Source organism: Bison bison, unplaced genomic scaffold, assembly GCF_000754665.1.
Source record: "Bison bison bison isolate TAMUID 2011002044 unplaced genomic scaffold, Bison_UMD1.0 scf7180017864180, whole genome shotgun sequence".
Taxonomy (NCBI): Eukaryota; Metazoa; Chordata; class Mammalia; order Artiodactyla; family Bovidae; genus Bison; species Bison bison.
Window position 1 is genome coordinate 14,184,868 of NW_011494752.1, and position 17,534 is coordinate 14,202,401.

The 17,534-nt window shown below is 49.1% G+C and overlaps 1 protein-coding gene across 1 annotated transcript in view; it reads left to right on the top strand.

The window, feature by feature from the left end:
• The window catches only part of GAS7 (growth arrest-specific 7), a 208,531-nt gene that overhangs the window by 151,043 nt on the left and 39,954 nt on the right, over positions 1-17,534 (top strand). The window contains exons 4-5 of the mRNA XM_010843192.1: positions 8,145-8,230; positions 17,096-17,149. Coding sequence (XP_010841494.1) covers positions 8,145-8,230; positions 17,096-17,149 — 140 coding nt within the window. The remainder of the gene's footprint in view (positions 1-8,144; positions 8,231-17,095; positions 17,150-17,534) is intronic.

Consider the following 17,534-nt stretch of genomic DNA (forward strand, 5'->3'; position numbering starts at 1 on the left):
GATTTATTTGAAGATAGCAGTTTTATTTAATTAATTAATTGTTTTGACCGTGGCATGTGGGATCCTCCTGACCAAGGATGAAACCTGCGCCCGCTGCAGTGGGAGTGCGGAGTATTAACCACTAGACCACCAGAGACGTCCTCAGGCCCACGTTTTATTTCCCAGTTTTAATATCTTGGAAATCAGTGGTGTGTCCTAGTCTAATTGGAAGCATCCTTTTTTTTTTCTTTCTCGCTAGTGCTTAAAATAAGTGTGCCTCTAACAACCAGTGACATCTTAGATTTGTGACATTGCAGCTCCTTAGATTGAGGTCTCAGGCACATCCCTGCTCCTTGCCAGGCCTCACTTTGCCCACTTATAAACGGGAGGAAGATGTGGCTCAGGTCCTGTCCAGCCCTCCATGGCTGTGATTTGTGGTCCTCTCTGCCCTGGGGCGTTAACACACATGTCAACTCTCCATCCGCCCTCTGGGGTGGAAGAGAAGAGAACCCACTAGTGAGGCTAAGGCAGGATCTGTGATACCCTGACATCTTCTTTTCTGGTTTTTAAATAGAATCTTGAAAAATAAAGCAATAGCTAGGTTGGTATTTCTCCCTACAGGGGAGCAGCACCAGGATTTTCCCAGCCATTCTTTCCTTCAGTTTTATAAGCAGCTTTCAGGAGATTGATTTTTATTGTGGAGAGAGAAATAGACTTGATGAAGACATGAGGTTGCTTCAAAAGCTGACCATCCCCATCCTCCAGTTCCTGGGGCTGTGGGCGCCGCGCCTGGAGACCACTCAGGGCCCTGGATTGAAACCCCTTTTGTTCTGCTCCTGCTTCTGCAGAGCAGCAGTGATGGAATCGAAGCCTTTCCATTCAAAGAATGTACAGACATGGTTCTCAGTACTGGGGGTACATCCTCAGGCAAGCCAGACTTGTGGGGTCCCTGGTCCCAGAAGCTACATGCTAATGGGCAAGGTGGGTGGGGGCGTAGGATGATGTGGGAGGAAAACATAACCACGTTTACTGACTACAAGCATCCCATATGGTCGTTCCTGAAGGTCATGGACAAACAGGCCAGGAAGAATATGGGTGGGAACCACAAGTGAACCCAGCTAAGCCAAGCTTAGATAATGCCCCTTCAAGGAGGCAGAGGGGTGGAGGCGACCTTGGGGCTCAGGTTGACTTTTTTTCTTTTGGCCACACCACTTGGCTTGCAGGATCTTAAATCCTTGACTAGGGATTGAACCCATGCCCCTGGCCGTGAAAGCCCAGAATCCTAACCACTGGCATTGCCAGGGAGTTCCCTCAGGTTTACCCTTGAGTTGAGCTTCTGAAGAGGGTTGGCCGGACCACTGTGGACAGGGCCAGTTTGTTCTTGGTCCAGGTTTGTCTGATGCCTGAAGCTCAGCCAGCCAGGTTATAGCCGGGGAGAGACCTGAAACACACCCAGTACCCACTCCCCACAATCTGGACTCCACTCTTGGAATATTGGGGGCCACTTTGAGTCAGCATCGGACCCAGGACTTTCCGTGTGTGGAAAGTGTGTGGCCTCCTCTTGGATCACAGTGGGAGCTGTGTTTATTCAGTAACTGTATTAGAAGTATTTAATGCCAGGGTTTCCCAGTGGGGTCCATGCAAGTCAGCTTGAAACCCCAACAGAATACCGAAGGCTCTGTTCAGTAACTACTGCATGTATTAAGGAGAAGGCAATGGCACCCCACTCCAGTACTCTTGCCTGGAAAATCCCATGGGTGGAGGAGCCTGGTAGGCTGCAGTCCATGGGGTCTCGAAGAGTCGGACACGACTGAGCAACTTGACTTTCATTTTTCACTTTCATGCATTGGAGAAGGAAATGGCAACCCACTCAGGTGTTCTTGCCTGGAGAATCCCAGGGACGGGGGAGCCTGGTGGGCTGCCGTCTATGGGGTCGCACAGAGTCATACGCGACTGAAGCGACTTAGCAGCAGCAGCAGCAGCAGCATGTATTAAAAACCATCTTTGGGCTGGTTTAACATGCCATGCAGCAATGATTCATATGGAGAGAAATAGTAATAGGCAGATGGAAAGAAAACACGAGTTAAAAATAAAGTTCTGGGAATTTCAGGTAAGAGTTGCTGGGTCCAGTGGATGCCAGCACAGACCTCTAGAACTTTCTGCCCTAACGGAAATGTTCTGTCTCTACCCAGTATGGTAGCCGTTGACCACATGCAGCTCCCGAATACTTGAAATATATCTGCTCTGCCTGAAGAATGAAGTTTTCATTTTATTTAACTTAGTACTTTTCAAGTTTTAGAATAATTTTAGGCTTACAAAAGGAAATTGTGAAGACAGTACAGAGAGTTCTTATATAGCCTGTACTCAGTTTCCAGTAATGTTTTATGTATTTATTTATTTTTTGGCCACACCACATGGCATGTGGGATCTTAGATCCCTGACGAGGGATGGAACCCAGGCACCCTGCATTGGAAGGTGGAGTCTTAACCACTGAACTTCTGGGGAAGTCGCTCCCCTAATGTTAATGTCACATTACATAACTTCAGTTCATTTATCAAAACTAAGACATCAGTGTAGTACATATTATTAACTAGTCTGAATTTCATTTGATTTCACCAGCTTTTTCAGTGTTGTCCTCCTGTTCTGGGATCCCATCCTGGGTACCACCCTGCATTTGAATTATATTTAAATGTAACGTGTTAGAATTTGAATAGCCACCTGTGACTGGTGGCTGCCCTATCAGATGACGGAGCAGGCAGGCATGCATGGAGAGTGAATTCCTTTCTGAGCTTCTAGGCCCGGACAGACGTGGGTTGAACTTGCATTGTGTTTCCCTTCGGGATGGAGGAAATCTGTCACTTATTGAGCTGCTCTGGGAGTGGGGGTGTTGGGAAGCCTGGGTTCAGATTCTGGCTTTGCCCAGCCTGGGGCTTGACTCTGCTGAGGGGTCATGCTTGGACAAGCAGCCTGCCTCCAGCAGCCGAGGAAAGCCAGATTGCAGGGGAGGGAGTGAGGTCTGTTGTTGATCAGGGAGGGCCCGCCTTTGAGTACACGCAGACAGCTGTGCCCCCCTGTGAGCAGAGCACCCCAGGAAACGGGCTTCAGAACCCAGGCCTCACCCCCAGCACATCTTCTTCTCCAGATCAGGAAGCCCCAGCCAGCCTTTCCCTCCCACATAGGAGCAAGTGGAGACCCTGGCCCGCTGCAGAATTACAAGCTGCCGGACCCAGAGCGCTTCCGAGGCTCTCAACTAGGAATCACTGTTGACCCCAGGGGAAGGGCATGGGGCTCCACCTGTTCCTTGAGAAACATGCCCCTGTTGGCGTTCCTTTCCTGGGGGCCCTTGCAAAGTCCTGTTTAACCTTTGATAACCAGGACAATAGACTCAAATTTCCAACCTTTCACATCCATAGACACATAGATTGTAAGTTCTCTTTGGGGAAATATAGTTTACATCTTAGACAACCGGGGAGGCAGTGGGGACTGGGTAGTCAGACAGAAATGTCAAGAACAGAAGGATTTCCAGACCAGAGGGCTATAAATGTAAAACTTCTTCCCTAGACAGACCTGGCCAAATGTGGCACACACTTGGGAAGGTGAATATGATGAAGAGCATCCTTTTAAGGCCACACAGGGCGTAGTGGGGCAACGAGGCAGGGATGGTACCCACCAATCTGGCGTGGGTATTTGCCTCGGTAACCTGACTTAAAACCTACTTTCCCACAGCCCCAGTTGCCTTTCCCAAAGTGGGTTCCATGACAGCACCTCTGCTTTCCTGGCACCGCCCCCCCCATCCTGGTTCTTTGTCCTTGTAAGCTTGGGACTGCCATGGTTCTGCCTTGATTGAGATTTACAGAGCACATCGGCATATTTAAAAAAGGCCTACCGTCAGATCCTGCCCTTTACTTTCACTGCAGGTCGCTTACAAGGAATGTCCTGCAGAATTGGTTGTTGTCACCTGCCTGGGGAGATACCCTGTTCCTCCAGGTTCAGATGTCGTAGGAGTGAGGCGAGAAGGATTTCTAGAACAGGGGCTTCCCAGATGGCTTTACATTGAGGAAAGAAGTTACTTGTTTATTCCAGAGACAAAGGAGATGAGCCACACCTGCTGGAGGCATCCAGGGCTGGTTTTCTTGTTTGGAAGAGTTAAGTCTTATCTTTAGGGTGTTTTAGAGAACAGGACCTGGACATTGGGGCTTGGAGAATAAACCATCTTACATGGCAAATTGGATTGGGGAATGGAGTCAGAGTTATAGGGAGGGGGTGAGTTCTGGGCCGCAGATGATGCTGGCAATTCTCTGTTGGTCTTATTTCCGTTTCTTTATCCACCGCTCCACCAGCAAATGACTTCTCCTTTCTACAAATTATATGCCCCCTTCTCTCACTGTAGAGAGCCCTCTCTTTGTTTAACTTCCCATAAAGAGGAATGAAGTGTGTGTGTGTGTGTTTCTATTTGTGTTTGAAGTTACTAAAGTTACTAGATAGAGCTTTCTGTTCCCTTTTCTTATCTTAAAAACAGCTGAATTTGGTATTTTATATATGTTTTTTTCTTGTATCCCCAACTGAATTATGGTCCTTATGGTTATGAGTGATCTTTGACTATATTCTATTTCATTTTTACCCCTGGGAGGCTGGAGGCCTCTAAAGCACCCACCTCTGGCCGTGTTCAGTTTTGACCTCACCCTCAGTAAGCCAGGGGGCCCAGCGGCATGGGGATGCCCATCGGGACCATCTCAGGCGAGCTGTAACGGTTCAGATCCCCAAGGATGAAGGTGTGGGGACCGTTGGAGTAAAATGCAGTGAGACAGGGTGTCAGAGGAGAGGTGCTGTATGGGGAGAGATGGTTGAATGGAAAATTAGTTTTTCTTTCCCAGTAATTGTTTTGACATGAGTGGTAATTAGCCAACCGCTGACAGGCCAGAACTGAAGCGAGAACAAGGGGATGGATTAGGGGCAAATGCCATTGCATTAGATGGTTCCTGGCCGCTGTTAGCGTGGGGGCCGCCAGTCTGGGGGAGGCTGCAGGCGGGACAAGGGCATGTTGAGGATGCACTTTTGCGGGGGGGGTGCTGTGGTGGGAGAAAGCGAGGATCAGAAAGACTCTGCCCTCAAGAAGATGGGGACCACCTTGGGGTACAAGGACCCAGTAGCATTAAAGGTAGTGACTGCTTCTAAACTAAGGCCTGCTCAGGTAAGAGCTTTCATATTTCATTTTCGTAGTCAACTGAACTGTGGTCCCATTTTTGTTCTTGTCCTTGGTGGGTTTTAGGATCAGGGCAATGCTGTCTTTGTAGAATAAACTGAGAAAGTCACCAGGTGTATTTATACTGTGCAGTGTAAGCCTATATATTTCTTTCAAGAGTTTGAATGACTTTGCCTATAAAACCATCTGGATCTGATGTCTTTTGACAGGGAGGTCCTTTTTCAAATGTTTTACTTGTTTTGGTGTCTCTGGTATTCTTTGAAATCATTTTGATCATTTGAATCTCATGGAAAGTTTTGTATTTATTAGCATAGAACTACAGATCAAATCTCTTGCATTAAAAAAAAAAAGTCTCTGTTTGCAGTCTAATTCCCAATTTTAAGCGTTTGTGTCTTCTTTCACTCTCAAATTAGGCTGATCTGCCTTTTTTATCTTTGTCATTCTCTACCCTTCAACCCCTCAACCATCCAGAGTTGCTAATATCATCCTGTCTCCTAACTTATTAATTTCTCTTGCCATATTTATATCCTTGTCTTATGTTTTCCTTGGATTAATTTTATTGGCTTTTAAATTTTTTTCTAAATTCTTGAGTTGAATGTTTAGTCCATTTATTTTTATTCTCTTGGCCTTGGTAATGCAATAATTAAGGCTATGAATTTTCCTCCAAATATAATTCAGGCCCTTTCCCATTTGTTTTGATATGTTATTTTTCATTATTTTTAAAATATTGTGTAATTATAGTTTGAAATTGCTCTTTGACCTGAGATTATTTTTTAAGAGGGCATTCCCTTAAATGTCCAAGCTTCTCGGGTCAGGGTAGGGGGAGAGATAGGGACCTTGTCTGTCTGTTCTTTCATTATTTCTATCTACTTTTATTGCTTTCCAGTCAAAGAATATATCTTGTGTTATTTATGCCTTTTGCAATTTATTGATACTTTATTTATGGCTTAAGTAGGCCCAACATTTTTAATGTACCGTGGCTTCTCAGTAAAAAGAGATTATCTGTTTATAGGGTATGATGTTTAATCCATCTAGTTCAATCAGCCATTTAAATTAAATCACTGAGACATTCCACATCCTGACTTTTGTCCATGAAATCAGTCCTAGACTGAAAGCAGTATTAAGGTTTCCTACTGTTGCCTTCGAATTCTCCAGCATTTGCGTTTTGTCCGTTTTAGTGCCGGGCTCCTTGAGAAGTTAAGTTTCTGGAATGTTATGACTGCCTCATAAGTAGTATTTATCTATCCAGTCTAGTCTGCCATTGCTGTCACGGCCTGTGCCAACCTGAGTAGGTTGTCCTCTGAGGCCTCAGTGTTCAGTGATGCCCTTGGAATCCTACCCCCCACCCCTGCCTTTTACCTAGAGGACTCTTGGATAGAATCAACAGCTTCTTGAGGGCCCTGAGTATAGACCAGGAGCGTGGTTGGCCACGTGAACCTAACTTGTTGTTCCTTCTTGTGTCCTAAGCCACTGCCCTGGGCCCCCGCTATGTGGCCAATGCTTTGTTTTCCTGGTCTGTCTGTGCCCACCCTTCTTTCAGAGTACCCAGCCAACTGTCGGATCAGGAGAGACCCAGTTACCCCGGGAATCTGCTGAGTGCATCTCTGCTCACAGGTGCCCTGAATTTTTCCCTGCAGTTGGTGGAGAATGGGGGACACACCCCCAGGATGAAAAGGGCTCTCCGTGGCATGGCCTTCACACCCCATTGCTTGCCCCTGGCCCTTGCCCTAAGAATGGGCAAATGGTCATAACTATAGTCCCTCCTCCTTTACCTCCTCCCTCTCTGTTGGGTTCTGGCAGCAAGACCCACGAGTGGACATCAGTGTGTCCATCTTTCTTCAGGCTGACCTGCAGTGTATGTGATGTAGCAAATCCTCCAAAGCCTGGGGCATCAGGAAGATGGCTTTCCTGGTGTCCAGAGATCATACAAGCTTGGGGCTCAAGGCCACTAGATTAAGGACCTTCATGAAAAGAGAATTCATCCATTCTCTTTTCATGAAGTGTTTTATAATTTAACGGATCCCTTCTGCAGGTGTGGATTTTCATCCCAACAGAGTGGGTTTGGAGACTAGGTAGAAGTGTTCCCATTTTACAGATGCAGAAGCTGAGGCTTCAATAACTGTATCCATGAGAGGGCAGCACCGCCTCTGGGAACTGAGGATGCGTGGGCCTCAGTGTGTATGTGTGATGTCAGGACCAGGCAGCAGTGTTGGGGGCTTAAGATAGGCCCCCTTGGGAGCTTTGAGGCCATAGAAATTGGCAAATACTGCAGACCAGGGCTCCCTATCCTCCTTTGAAGAGCAGGAGTATCAGCTCATGTTGGGAGCATGAATGAGTGTCATAGGGAGAGACTTTTAGAGCCTTGAATATTTTTTTGTCTTAATTTTAGCAAAACCAGGACTCATGAAGGCTGTCATATGATCCCCTAACTCTTAATTAGCAAAGCCAAATTTCCTAGAAACCCATGAGGCCAGTTCTCTTGTCATTAAACTGACATTCCAGTAGGGGAGGGGGAGGAAGTCCTCAGGGAGGAAGTCCTTGGGCGGGGAGTTGTTGAGGGGGCGGTGATTTGCCGGAGGGTGGGGGTGTCCCCACCTGACTCTAGGGAGAGACTGGACCCTTGATCCGCACCAGTGATCACGGCCGATGAGGTTATTTTTGGCGATGACTGTTGGACTGTGATGCCTCTCCTCCTCCTGAGCATCTTTCTTTTCTTTGGTTCAAAAAGATCCCCCAAGAGATCAGTAGTTGGGTGCTGGCACTTGGGAGATGCTCTCAACCCATCTCCAGCACCACAGATAGGAGTGAGAGCCAGAGAGGTGGTCCTGGCTGTGCAAGACCCCTCAGAGGTAGACAATGAGGTGGGAGAAGGGGCCTCAGCTGCCCGCTGTGGTCTGCAAGGTCGGAGGGGCCTGTCTGTGGCCAGCGCAGCAGCATCTGAGTGGTGTTTCTGTCCCCGCAGTGAATGGATACCACACGTCAGGGACCCCAGCGCACCCTCCCGAGACTGCCCACATGAGTGTCCGAAAATCCACCGGTGATTCCCAGGTAAGGGGCCCTGTTCCGGGATGTAGGGGCAGCCCTTAGGTAGGTCCAGGGAGGCATCATTAGAATGGGGACACTGTAGGGGTCCAGGTAGCTATAGCCCAGTCCTGCCCCAGGTAGGAAGAGGTTGGTATCCAGGTCATTCCAGTGTACCATGATTGCAAGAGAGATGGTGTGATTGTGGTTTGGTTTTCCCTAGAAGTTGAAGATGGTAGTTTTTTTTTTTTTTTCGTCCCATGCCACACAGCTTGAGGGATCGAACCCGAACCTCCTACAGTGGACATGTGGGGTCTTAACCACTGGACTGCCTTGGAAGTTGAGGATGCTTTTGATGGGTTGACAGGGATGGGATTATAACCTCTCTGTGTTGGGGCAGAAGGTTCCATCCTGCTGTCTGGATTCCTAATGGAGTCCAGATTTCCCAACACTTTAAGAATATGGGTGAGTCCAGGCCATTTTCCTTCTCTGCGTGACCCTTTCCTACCCCTAGACTTCACCCAGAGTAAAACTGAGTCAAACATTTTGTCACATTTGATCATCCAGAGAGGGGCAGCTGCAGGATAGAAGGACATGGGAGTGTGTTTTAAGATTCCCAACCTGTCATCTCAGCCGACACTTGTACAAATGTAGGAAGGAGGTGTCAGCCTGTGTTACAGATGTGGTCATAGAGTCTCAGACCAGATACGTGACTCGAGCAGGTTGACATGATTACCAGGTGGTCAGACTGGACTCGATGCCAGGTTCTTCCAGTGGCCTTAAGCTGTGTCTGAGGAACTGGGGACGGGTCTTACGTGGTCCATCTATGAATTATGCACAAGATGTCCTTAAGCAGAAGCCTCCAGACCAGCCCTTCCAGGAGTTAAGATGACAGGCCCCAAGGATGGTGGTGGTGGTGATGGGATAACAGTAGTGGCTTGCTGTCAACAGCAGTGGGTTCTGTGTGCTGGTCCTGGAAGGAAAGCCCTTGTGGTCAAAGCAGCTCCAGTGTGACACTTAGCTGAAATGCAGGCAAGAGGGGCATGAGAGCACGTGTTAGGACCCAGAAGGTGGTGAACTATGCCTGGACAGGGTGAAGCCATAGGAAACTCCAGCGGAGGTCCATAGCGGTCCTGACATGCAAATTGGTCGTCCAACCTGGGTATATGGGGCGAGAAACCTCAGAAACCTAATTATGTTCTTGTCTTAGGAGGCTGAGCCTTGGGTTCAGGTCTGTTCAGTTCAAACTCTGGAGGAGAATTGGGACATCTGGGTGAGGCGAGGCTCCATACGTACTGTTGGATGGACAAATCACCCCGGGCCTCCTGTTAGAATGCAGATTCTGATTCAGGAGGTCTGGGGAGGGGCCTAAGGTTCTCTGTTTCTCACAAGCCCCAGGGGATGCTGCTGCTTCAGGTAGGGGGACCGTGTCCTGACAGGCGAGCATCCGGGCACAGTCAGTCGTGGCAGCACATGTGTGTCCCCTTCATCCTCTGCTCACAGCACACGTCACAGCCTTGGCTCTGTGTGTTTCCTGCAGAGCCCCCCTTTCAACACAGCCTGTCAGTCTGTTCGAAATGAAGCTCATATGCCACCCAACTGCAGAGTGTTGTCAGTCCAAGTTCTGCCGTGGTCTCTCAGCAGCTAGAGAGGCACTTAGGAAGGATATTGGAAACAGCCCCCTCAGCCCCTCCCCTGTCATTCTTCTTTCCTTCTCTAATGACACATGACTCCCCCATCCTGAAACCCTCTCAAGTTGTTACTTAATCATTTAAAGCAACATGTATCCTGATCCTTATAACCTCCTGGGAAGGCAGTTGGACATTGTGTTGCCGTTAAGACTTTGACCCAGGAATTTCCCTCCAGACATCTGTTCTTGGAATAGGCACAGGGATTTTGATCTGTGTAAAGCTGTCCACTCAAGCGTACAGCCTTTGACCCAGCCTAACTGTCCAGTAACGGGATGGGTAAAATGGATAATGGCAGTGAGCGTCTGTCTGGCCAAAGTACCATGCAGCCATGGAAACACATTCTCCTGGAGAAAATGTACTAATTTAAGAAAATGCGGAGACCATAATAGTGAATGAAAAAAGCAGAACGAAATTGCATATATGTATGTGTGTTCAGTCGCTCAGTTGTGTCCAACTCTTTGGAGATCCCATGGACTGTAGCCCACCAGGCTCCTCTACCGATGGGATTTCCCAGGCAAAAGTGCTGGAGTGGGTGGCCATTTCCTCCTCCAGGGGATCTTCCCGACCCAGGGATCGAAGCCCCATCTCCTGCCTGTCTCCTACATTGCAAGCAGATTCTTTACCTCCTGAGCCATCTGGGAAGTCCCAAAGCTGCATTTATGGTCCATCTTGTTTGGGAGAAGGAAGTCCATCCATATATGAAGACACGTGACTGGATGAAAAAATAAACCCAAGCATTGGTGTTTCTGTCCAGTTCTCAATCAGGGGACATTGGGCAATGTTTGGATATTTTGGTTGTCACAACTGGGCAGGGGGTTTTACTGGCATCTAGTCAGTGGGACCAGGGCTATTACTAAGTAAGGTGCAGGAGAGCCCCACAACAAAGAATTACCCAGATGGAAAGATGAAGGGTGCTGAGGTTGAGAAACCTCGGTCAAAGGTGATGTTTATTTTCTTTAGACTTTTAAGTATTTTAAGAATTTTCTAAAATAAACACATTTTACTTTTATAGACAGCAGATACAATGAGAACTAAGAAACAAAGAGTTAGAGGTGAGGTGCTGGGGATGCAGGAAAGATCAGCTCTGGATACCCTGGCCTGAGCGCTGCTTCAGAACAGGTGGAATCCCATGTCTTCCTTTTTTGGATGGTAACATTCAGAAGGTGAGGTATCATCAGAGTAACAATAAATAGTGCAGCACATGGAGAGAACAAAATACATGTGTCCACCAGTTTGCAGCACTGTGTTAGCCTTTTAGACTGTGGAAGTGTTCGTGTTCCTGCAGAGCTGGCTGTCCACAAAGGCACCAGAGAACAGTCATAGAAATAGGTTAAGAAGGGTTGGTATTTAGAGAGCACTACCGATAAATGGTCCTCAGAATATGTATAAGCGCACTTCAGCAAGCTCAGTGTTTACTCCCCCATCCCAGGCTGTCAACTGTAATTAATGACAGTCATCACCTAATAATACTACAGGTGGCACAGTGGTAAAGAATCCACCTGCCAGTGCAGGAGAGGCTAGAGATGTGGGTTCGATCCCTGAGTTAGAGATCCCCTGGAAGAGGGCATGGCAGCCACTCCAGTATTCTTGCCTGGAATATTCCGTGGACAGAGGAGCCTGATGGGTTACAGTCGATGGGGTCACAAAGAGTTGGATGCTCCTGAGCGGCTTTGATAGATAGAGCATGCGCACAATATTGAAAGAGTGAATGAATGAAGGAGTGAGTAAATGAACACATGGCCATTTGAGATGCTGGGTCAGGGTAGATACAGTACCTTGTCACACCTCTCTTATGCTCTTTTACTACTGCCTGTTGGCTGCCCCTCCTTGAGAAAGCTAATCAAGAAAATGAGAATGTTGGGCAGGTTTGGGGGTGGGGAGGCATGTGTAATCTTCATGGAAACCAGAAATGTGTCTGTACCATCGTGGGTGGAACTGAATGGCTGGGTGCCCTGCAGCCCCCGAGGGTGCCCACCCCTGCTCCAGGAGACCTGAAAGGCTGGGCATAGGTGATGGCAATCTGGTGCCACCCAGTGGAAGTTTGCAAGTGTGCAGCCCTGGGGCGAGCTACCTGGGTGATGGATGCAGGGGACCCACTTGATGGGAGGTTAGGGGATCAGAGACTGAGACTAGTCATGCTGGCCTTGGCAGAAGCACACCGAGCCTGTCCCCTGCCTGTCTGCCTGCCAGGGCTATGGTGATTTTATTTTATTTTTTAAATTTAAATTTATTTATTTTAATTGGAGGCTAATTACTTTACAATATTGTACTGGTTTTGCCATACATCAACATGAATCCACCACAGGTGTACACGTGCCCCCCATCCTGAACCCCCCTCCCACCTCCCTCCTTGTACCATCCCTCTGGGTCATCCCAGTACACCAGCCCTGAGCATCCTGTATCCTGCATTGAACCTGGACTGGCAATTCGTTTCTTATATGATATTATACTATGGTGATTTTTAGCCCTCTCTGATCCCTATGCTGCAGATGGTGATTGCAGCCATGAAATTAAAAGGCGCTTACTCCTTGGAAGGAAAGTTATGACCAACCTAGATGGTATATTTAAAAGCAGAGACATTACTTTGCCAACAAAGGTCCATCTAGTCAAGGCTATGGTTTTTCCTGTGGTCATGTATGGATGTGAGAGTTGGACTGTGAAGAAAGCTGAGCACCGAAGAACTGGTGCTTTTGAACTGTGGTGTGGGAGAAGACTCTTGAGAGTCCCTTGGACTGCAAGGAGATCCAACCAGTCCATTCTAAAGGAGATCAGTCCTGGGTGTTCTTTGGAAGGAATGACGCTGAATCTGAAACTCCAGTACTTTGGCCACCTCATGTGAAGAGTTGACTCACTGAAAAAGACTGTGATGCTGGGAGGGATTGGGGGCAGGAGGAGAAGGGGATGACAGAGGATGAGATGGCTGGATGGCATCACCAACTCGACGGACATGAGTTTGAGTGAACTCCGGGAGTTGGTGACAGACAGGGAGGCCTGGCGAGCTGCAATTCATGGGGTCACAAAGAATCAGACACGACTGAGCGACTGAACTGACTGACTGATCCCTATTGCCAGTACAGAGAAGGCAAGGAATATGCCCACCGGAGCCTAGACTCTTGTGACTCACTTTCCAACTGTTTTAGCTTTCCATGAACTGTTCCCCAGGAAGGTTATCTTTAGATGCAGAAGAGAGGAAAGGGAGTGGGACCAAGAGCTTGGAAACTTAAGGGACCCGTTGGAGGAGACAGTGTGTGATGAAGGAAGAGGTGAGATTCTGAGAGCTCATTTACTCAGTGGGGCTCCTCCTTCCCTACTTGGTCAATAGCTCATGTTCTATTGAACATGTATTTCTTTGCCAGGCGCTGAGTCATAGACAGATAAAGCCCTTGTCTTGTCAGGGTTAGGGCTTCCCTGGTGCCTCAGATGGTAAGGAATCTGCCTGCAATGCAGGAGACCAGGTTCAGTCCCTGGGTTAGGAAGATCCCCTGGAGAAGGGAATGGTTACCCACTCCCGTATTCTTGCCTGGAAAATCCCATGAACAGAAGAGCTGGGTGGGCTATAGTCCATGGGGGTCACGAAGAGTCAGACATGACTGAGTGACTAACACTTTCATTTGATAGAGGTTAGTAGCTGGGGCTGGAGAGAGACAAATGTTGATTTCATATTGGCAGTGATGGGGCTGGAGGGGAGTGTGTGCTCTAAAGACCTGACCAAGTGGTGGTGGAAATGTCTGGAGATGGGCTCTTTAATAAAAGTTGAGACTGGAAAAATCAGCAGAGGTTTAGCTTGGTCGAGAATGATGGTAGGGGAACAGCATTCCAGGTGGAGGGAACAGCATATGTGGATGCTTAGAGGCAATGATTTTGAAAAAGCCGTAGAGGCCAAGCGGGACTATGGTTTACTGTGTTAGCAAGTGTGGGGAAGGCAGAAGAGGAGGCCAGAGAAGTCCTCGAGGCTGTTTTGAGGAGCTTGGGTTTTGTCTCAGTAGTGCTGGAGCCACTGAGAGGTTTCACACTGGGTTCTACCTGCTGAGAGTATGGGAGCCACACTCTTCACACGCACGGAGACCAGGCTCGGAAGACATCACAGAGCCAGGGGCCTGTGGAGTCAGCTGGGAATGACCAACCATGGTCTCCCGGGCACTGCCTCCTCTGTCACCACCCTTGATGGGTCCTCACAGTGCCAGCCAAGAAGCCCAGGTGAGGCCAGGAATCCAGGCTGGGCAGAGCTTTAAAAAAAAGAGGAGAAAAACCTTCTAGAATCATAGGAAAGAGAAATTAAAAAAAAAAAACAAAAACTTCTGTTATGGACATTTGTAAGCATTTATAAGAGTAGAATGAATATTATAATAAAGGAGAAATGGACCAATCATTTAACTTCAGCAGGAGACCTGGGTTCGATCCCTGGGTCGGAAAGATCCCCTGGAGGAGGAAATGGCAACCCAGTCCAGTATTCTTGCCTGGAGAATCCCATGGAAAGAGGAGCCTGGCGGGCTACAGTCCATGGGGTCACAAAGAGTCGGACGCAACTTGGCAACTGAGTAGCAGCAGCAAATACATGTATATACACATACACACGTATGTGAGATCAGTGGGGTGACAGTGTCAGGCCACGCACACGCTCTGTCTCCTAGCAGCCTTTTCTCTCAGCCTTTTCAACCATCCCTGATGGCTGTGGCCTGAGTCTTTGACACTGAGCTTTGCCAGTGGTCATGTTTGAATTCCTTGCATACGTTTTCTAGACCTTCCTCTGTTAAAAAAAAAAAAAATGCTGCCCCTCCTCCGTCCACCTTTTGGAGTAATTCTTTGAGGTTATTATTCATATTAATGCTCCAGTGGTCCCAAATTTGGGTGTGGAAGCCCCTTTGAGCTGGAGTCTGTGTCCTTTTGTTAGGTCACACCGTTTGTCTAACACTTTTTTTTTTTTTTACCTCCTGGCACAGGAGTTCCAGGTCCACCTGGCCTTTGGAACTAATCGATTCTCCAAGGAGCCTGGGTTCTTTTTAGTGGGGCATCATATTAAAATCCACTTCTGTCTACGGCTATGCCACCCTGAATGCATCTGATCGCGGAAGCTAAGCAGGGTTGGGCCCGGTTAGTACTTGGGTGAGAGAAGCCACTTAATTGTAGCAGGTGTTCTCAGCGTGGCTGAGATGTCGTTCCACCAGGGCTCCTTTCAGTGGAGTGCTTCAGGGTGTATGTGTCTGTGTGTGAGTATGTGTGTCTATGTGCATGTATGTGATGTCTGTGTATATGACATTCAAATAACAGGCACAGGTCACCAGCAGCAAAGACGTGAGACCACCCGAAGGACCCTGTGACCCCCGTGTGCAGCACTAGCCAAAACTGCACAGCTAGGAGGGCAGAGACCGGCACCCGGACTTAGAACATCCCCACCCCCACCTCACAGTGCTATTACTTGCCCTCGTGTCCTGGCTGAGATTCTGGGGAGGAGGGTGACCTCTGTGTCCAGCATCATCCCAGACAGCCTCAGACACAGCGGTCCCCAAGTCAGTGTGTATGGGTGACAGAGATGTTTCTTTGGCCCTGCAGAGACACCTGGAAAAATAAGAGATGGTTCCGGATTTCTAAGTGGAGGGGTGGGGAGGTAGGAAAGAGTCGTTCGGGCTTGGGTGTAGGTTTGCTCTGTTTACCTGCCTTGCGTCCTTGGACACGTTGGTGTCTGCAGACCTCGGTGTCCTCATCTGTACAATGATGGTGATGCCAGTAACTTCCTGGGGTCAGGAGGACTCAGGGGGCATGTCTTCAGCTAATCTGATGCCTCCAGAGCTCAAGGACCATTGGCAACAGGTAACACTGAGGCTCAGAGCCGAGTTAACTCGACGGGATGTCGAGGCCAGTGAGTTCATCTTCCCGTCTATGAAACGATGACGTATGAAGGTCCCTTTGAGCTGGACAGTCCAGGGATGTCAGTCTTGAGTAGTGGACTTCAGTTACCGGACATGGTAGGTCTGGGTGGGAGTGAGGGACTGATCGTGGATCTGGTGGGGAAGAGTCCGGGAGTGAGGGGACCGTGGGCAGGAACTCCCTTAAGCTCCTTATTTTGCCTGATGAGCAGTTGGGTTCCTGAGGAAGGGGCTGGCTTCCCCCCACCCCCACAAGACACTCATCTTGCTGGGTGATCCAGGGCTGTGCTGGCCTGGGGGTGGGAGCTGTTGGTTCCCTGGGGCTTGCTAGAGGAGCCCCTCCATGCTTTTTCTGGGTCTTTCCCTGTAAAGGCCTAGCAGCCACTTTCTTCCATCCCACTAGAGACAGAATAAGGCTGTGAGTCCCAGGACACACATGCAATGCTGCCGCGGTGCCTTAGGGGCCAGCCTGCTTCCCAGCTCGACGTGTGGCTCAGGACAGGAGGGCACATCCCACATCTTGCTCAGGGACCCTACTCAGTCCCTAATGTAAAGGCTGATGGGACAGCAAAGAGCCAGGCTTGACCTTCCCCGTCAGGGCCGTAGACTCTTAGGATCAGTGTGGTGTTTTCAGCTGGCAATCCTGAATCTTCCATTCCAGGGCCATCCAGGATCTAGAGGCAAGCTGCCGAGGTCCGGTGGGCCCAGTGGTCCTTGGGATGAGGGTCTTCTTGCTGGCAAAGGAAAGACCCCAAAAGGCAACCCCAAAGTCGGAATGGAAGCTGAAATCACAGCCTCCCTGCTCTTGGGGTAGGGAGGGTGACAAGTCACGGAGGTGTGGCCGAGCACCCCAGTCCACGGTACATGGATCCAGGGTATGATATGTTGGACAAGGTGGGGAATTCAGAATAAGATGTCTTGTTCTGAATTCCGTACCAGGAGATGGTGGCCCATAGTCCGCCTTAACTCTCTACTCCCAGATGGATTCTGAGGGTGGAGACAGCTCTCAGAACTGCTTACCAGCAGAGGGCAACTGAAGGGTTAATGCTCCCAGCCACCGACGGGAGACGAGGAGGCAGACCTGCTTTGGAGCAGTTTTCTCAGAGCTCCTGTTGGGAAGTTTCCTCCAATTCGCCTTCAAGCCAGGGCACGGAAGGCTCCTGCCTGCCCTCTCCCAGAACATGGTGACTTAGGGGTTAACAACAGCTGAAGGAGCATCCTCGAACTTCCCTGGCACGGGGCTTTTAACCCATCCCTCCACCTTCAGGGAACCCGAAGGAAAAAGGGTGTCCAATATGGAGAACAGCTCTGACGATGTTTCTTGCCTCTCTCCCCAGAACCTGGGATCCTCATCACCAAGCAAAAAGCAGAGCAAGGAAAACACCATCACAGTAAGTGGCTCCCGCGCAGCAGGTGGGGTGGCAGGCTGGGACTCTGGTCCACAGCTGGGCTGTTGCCGTGGCAGTGTGAACCTCTGAGTGGAAGCAATGCCCAGCCTAGAATCTGGGAAGTTCTAAAGCTTGGACATAGCTGAAGTTTCCCACCACCCGCTGCTGCCCCCGACCCCCACCCCCTGCCTTGCCCTGGCCCTTCTGTTGATTTCTTATTCACTTTTTCTCTCCAGGCAAATAAGTGGAAGGATGGTGCTCAGAATAATGCAAAACCATTTTTCTCAGGGCAGGCAAGGGAAGCTGGTGTGCAGGAGTGGGTAGGAGGGGGTGGACTGTGCTCTGAGCAAGTGACGTGACGTGTAAATTACAGCCGTGGCAGGGTGGC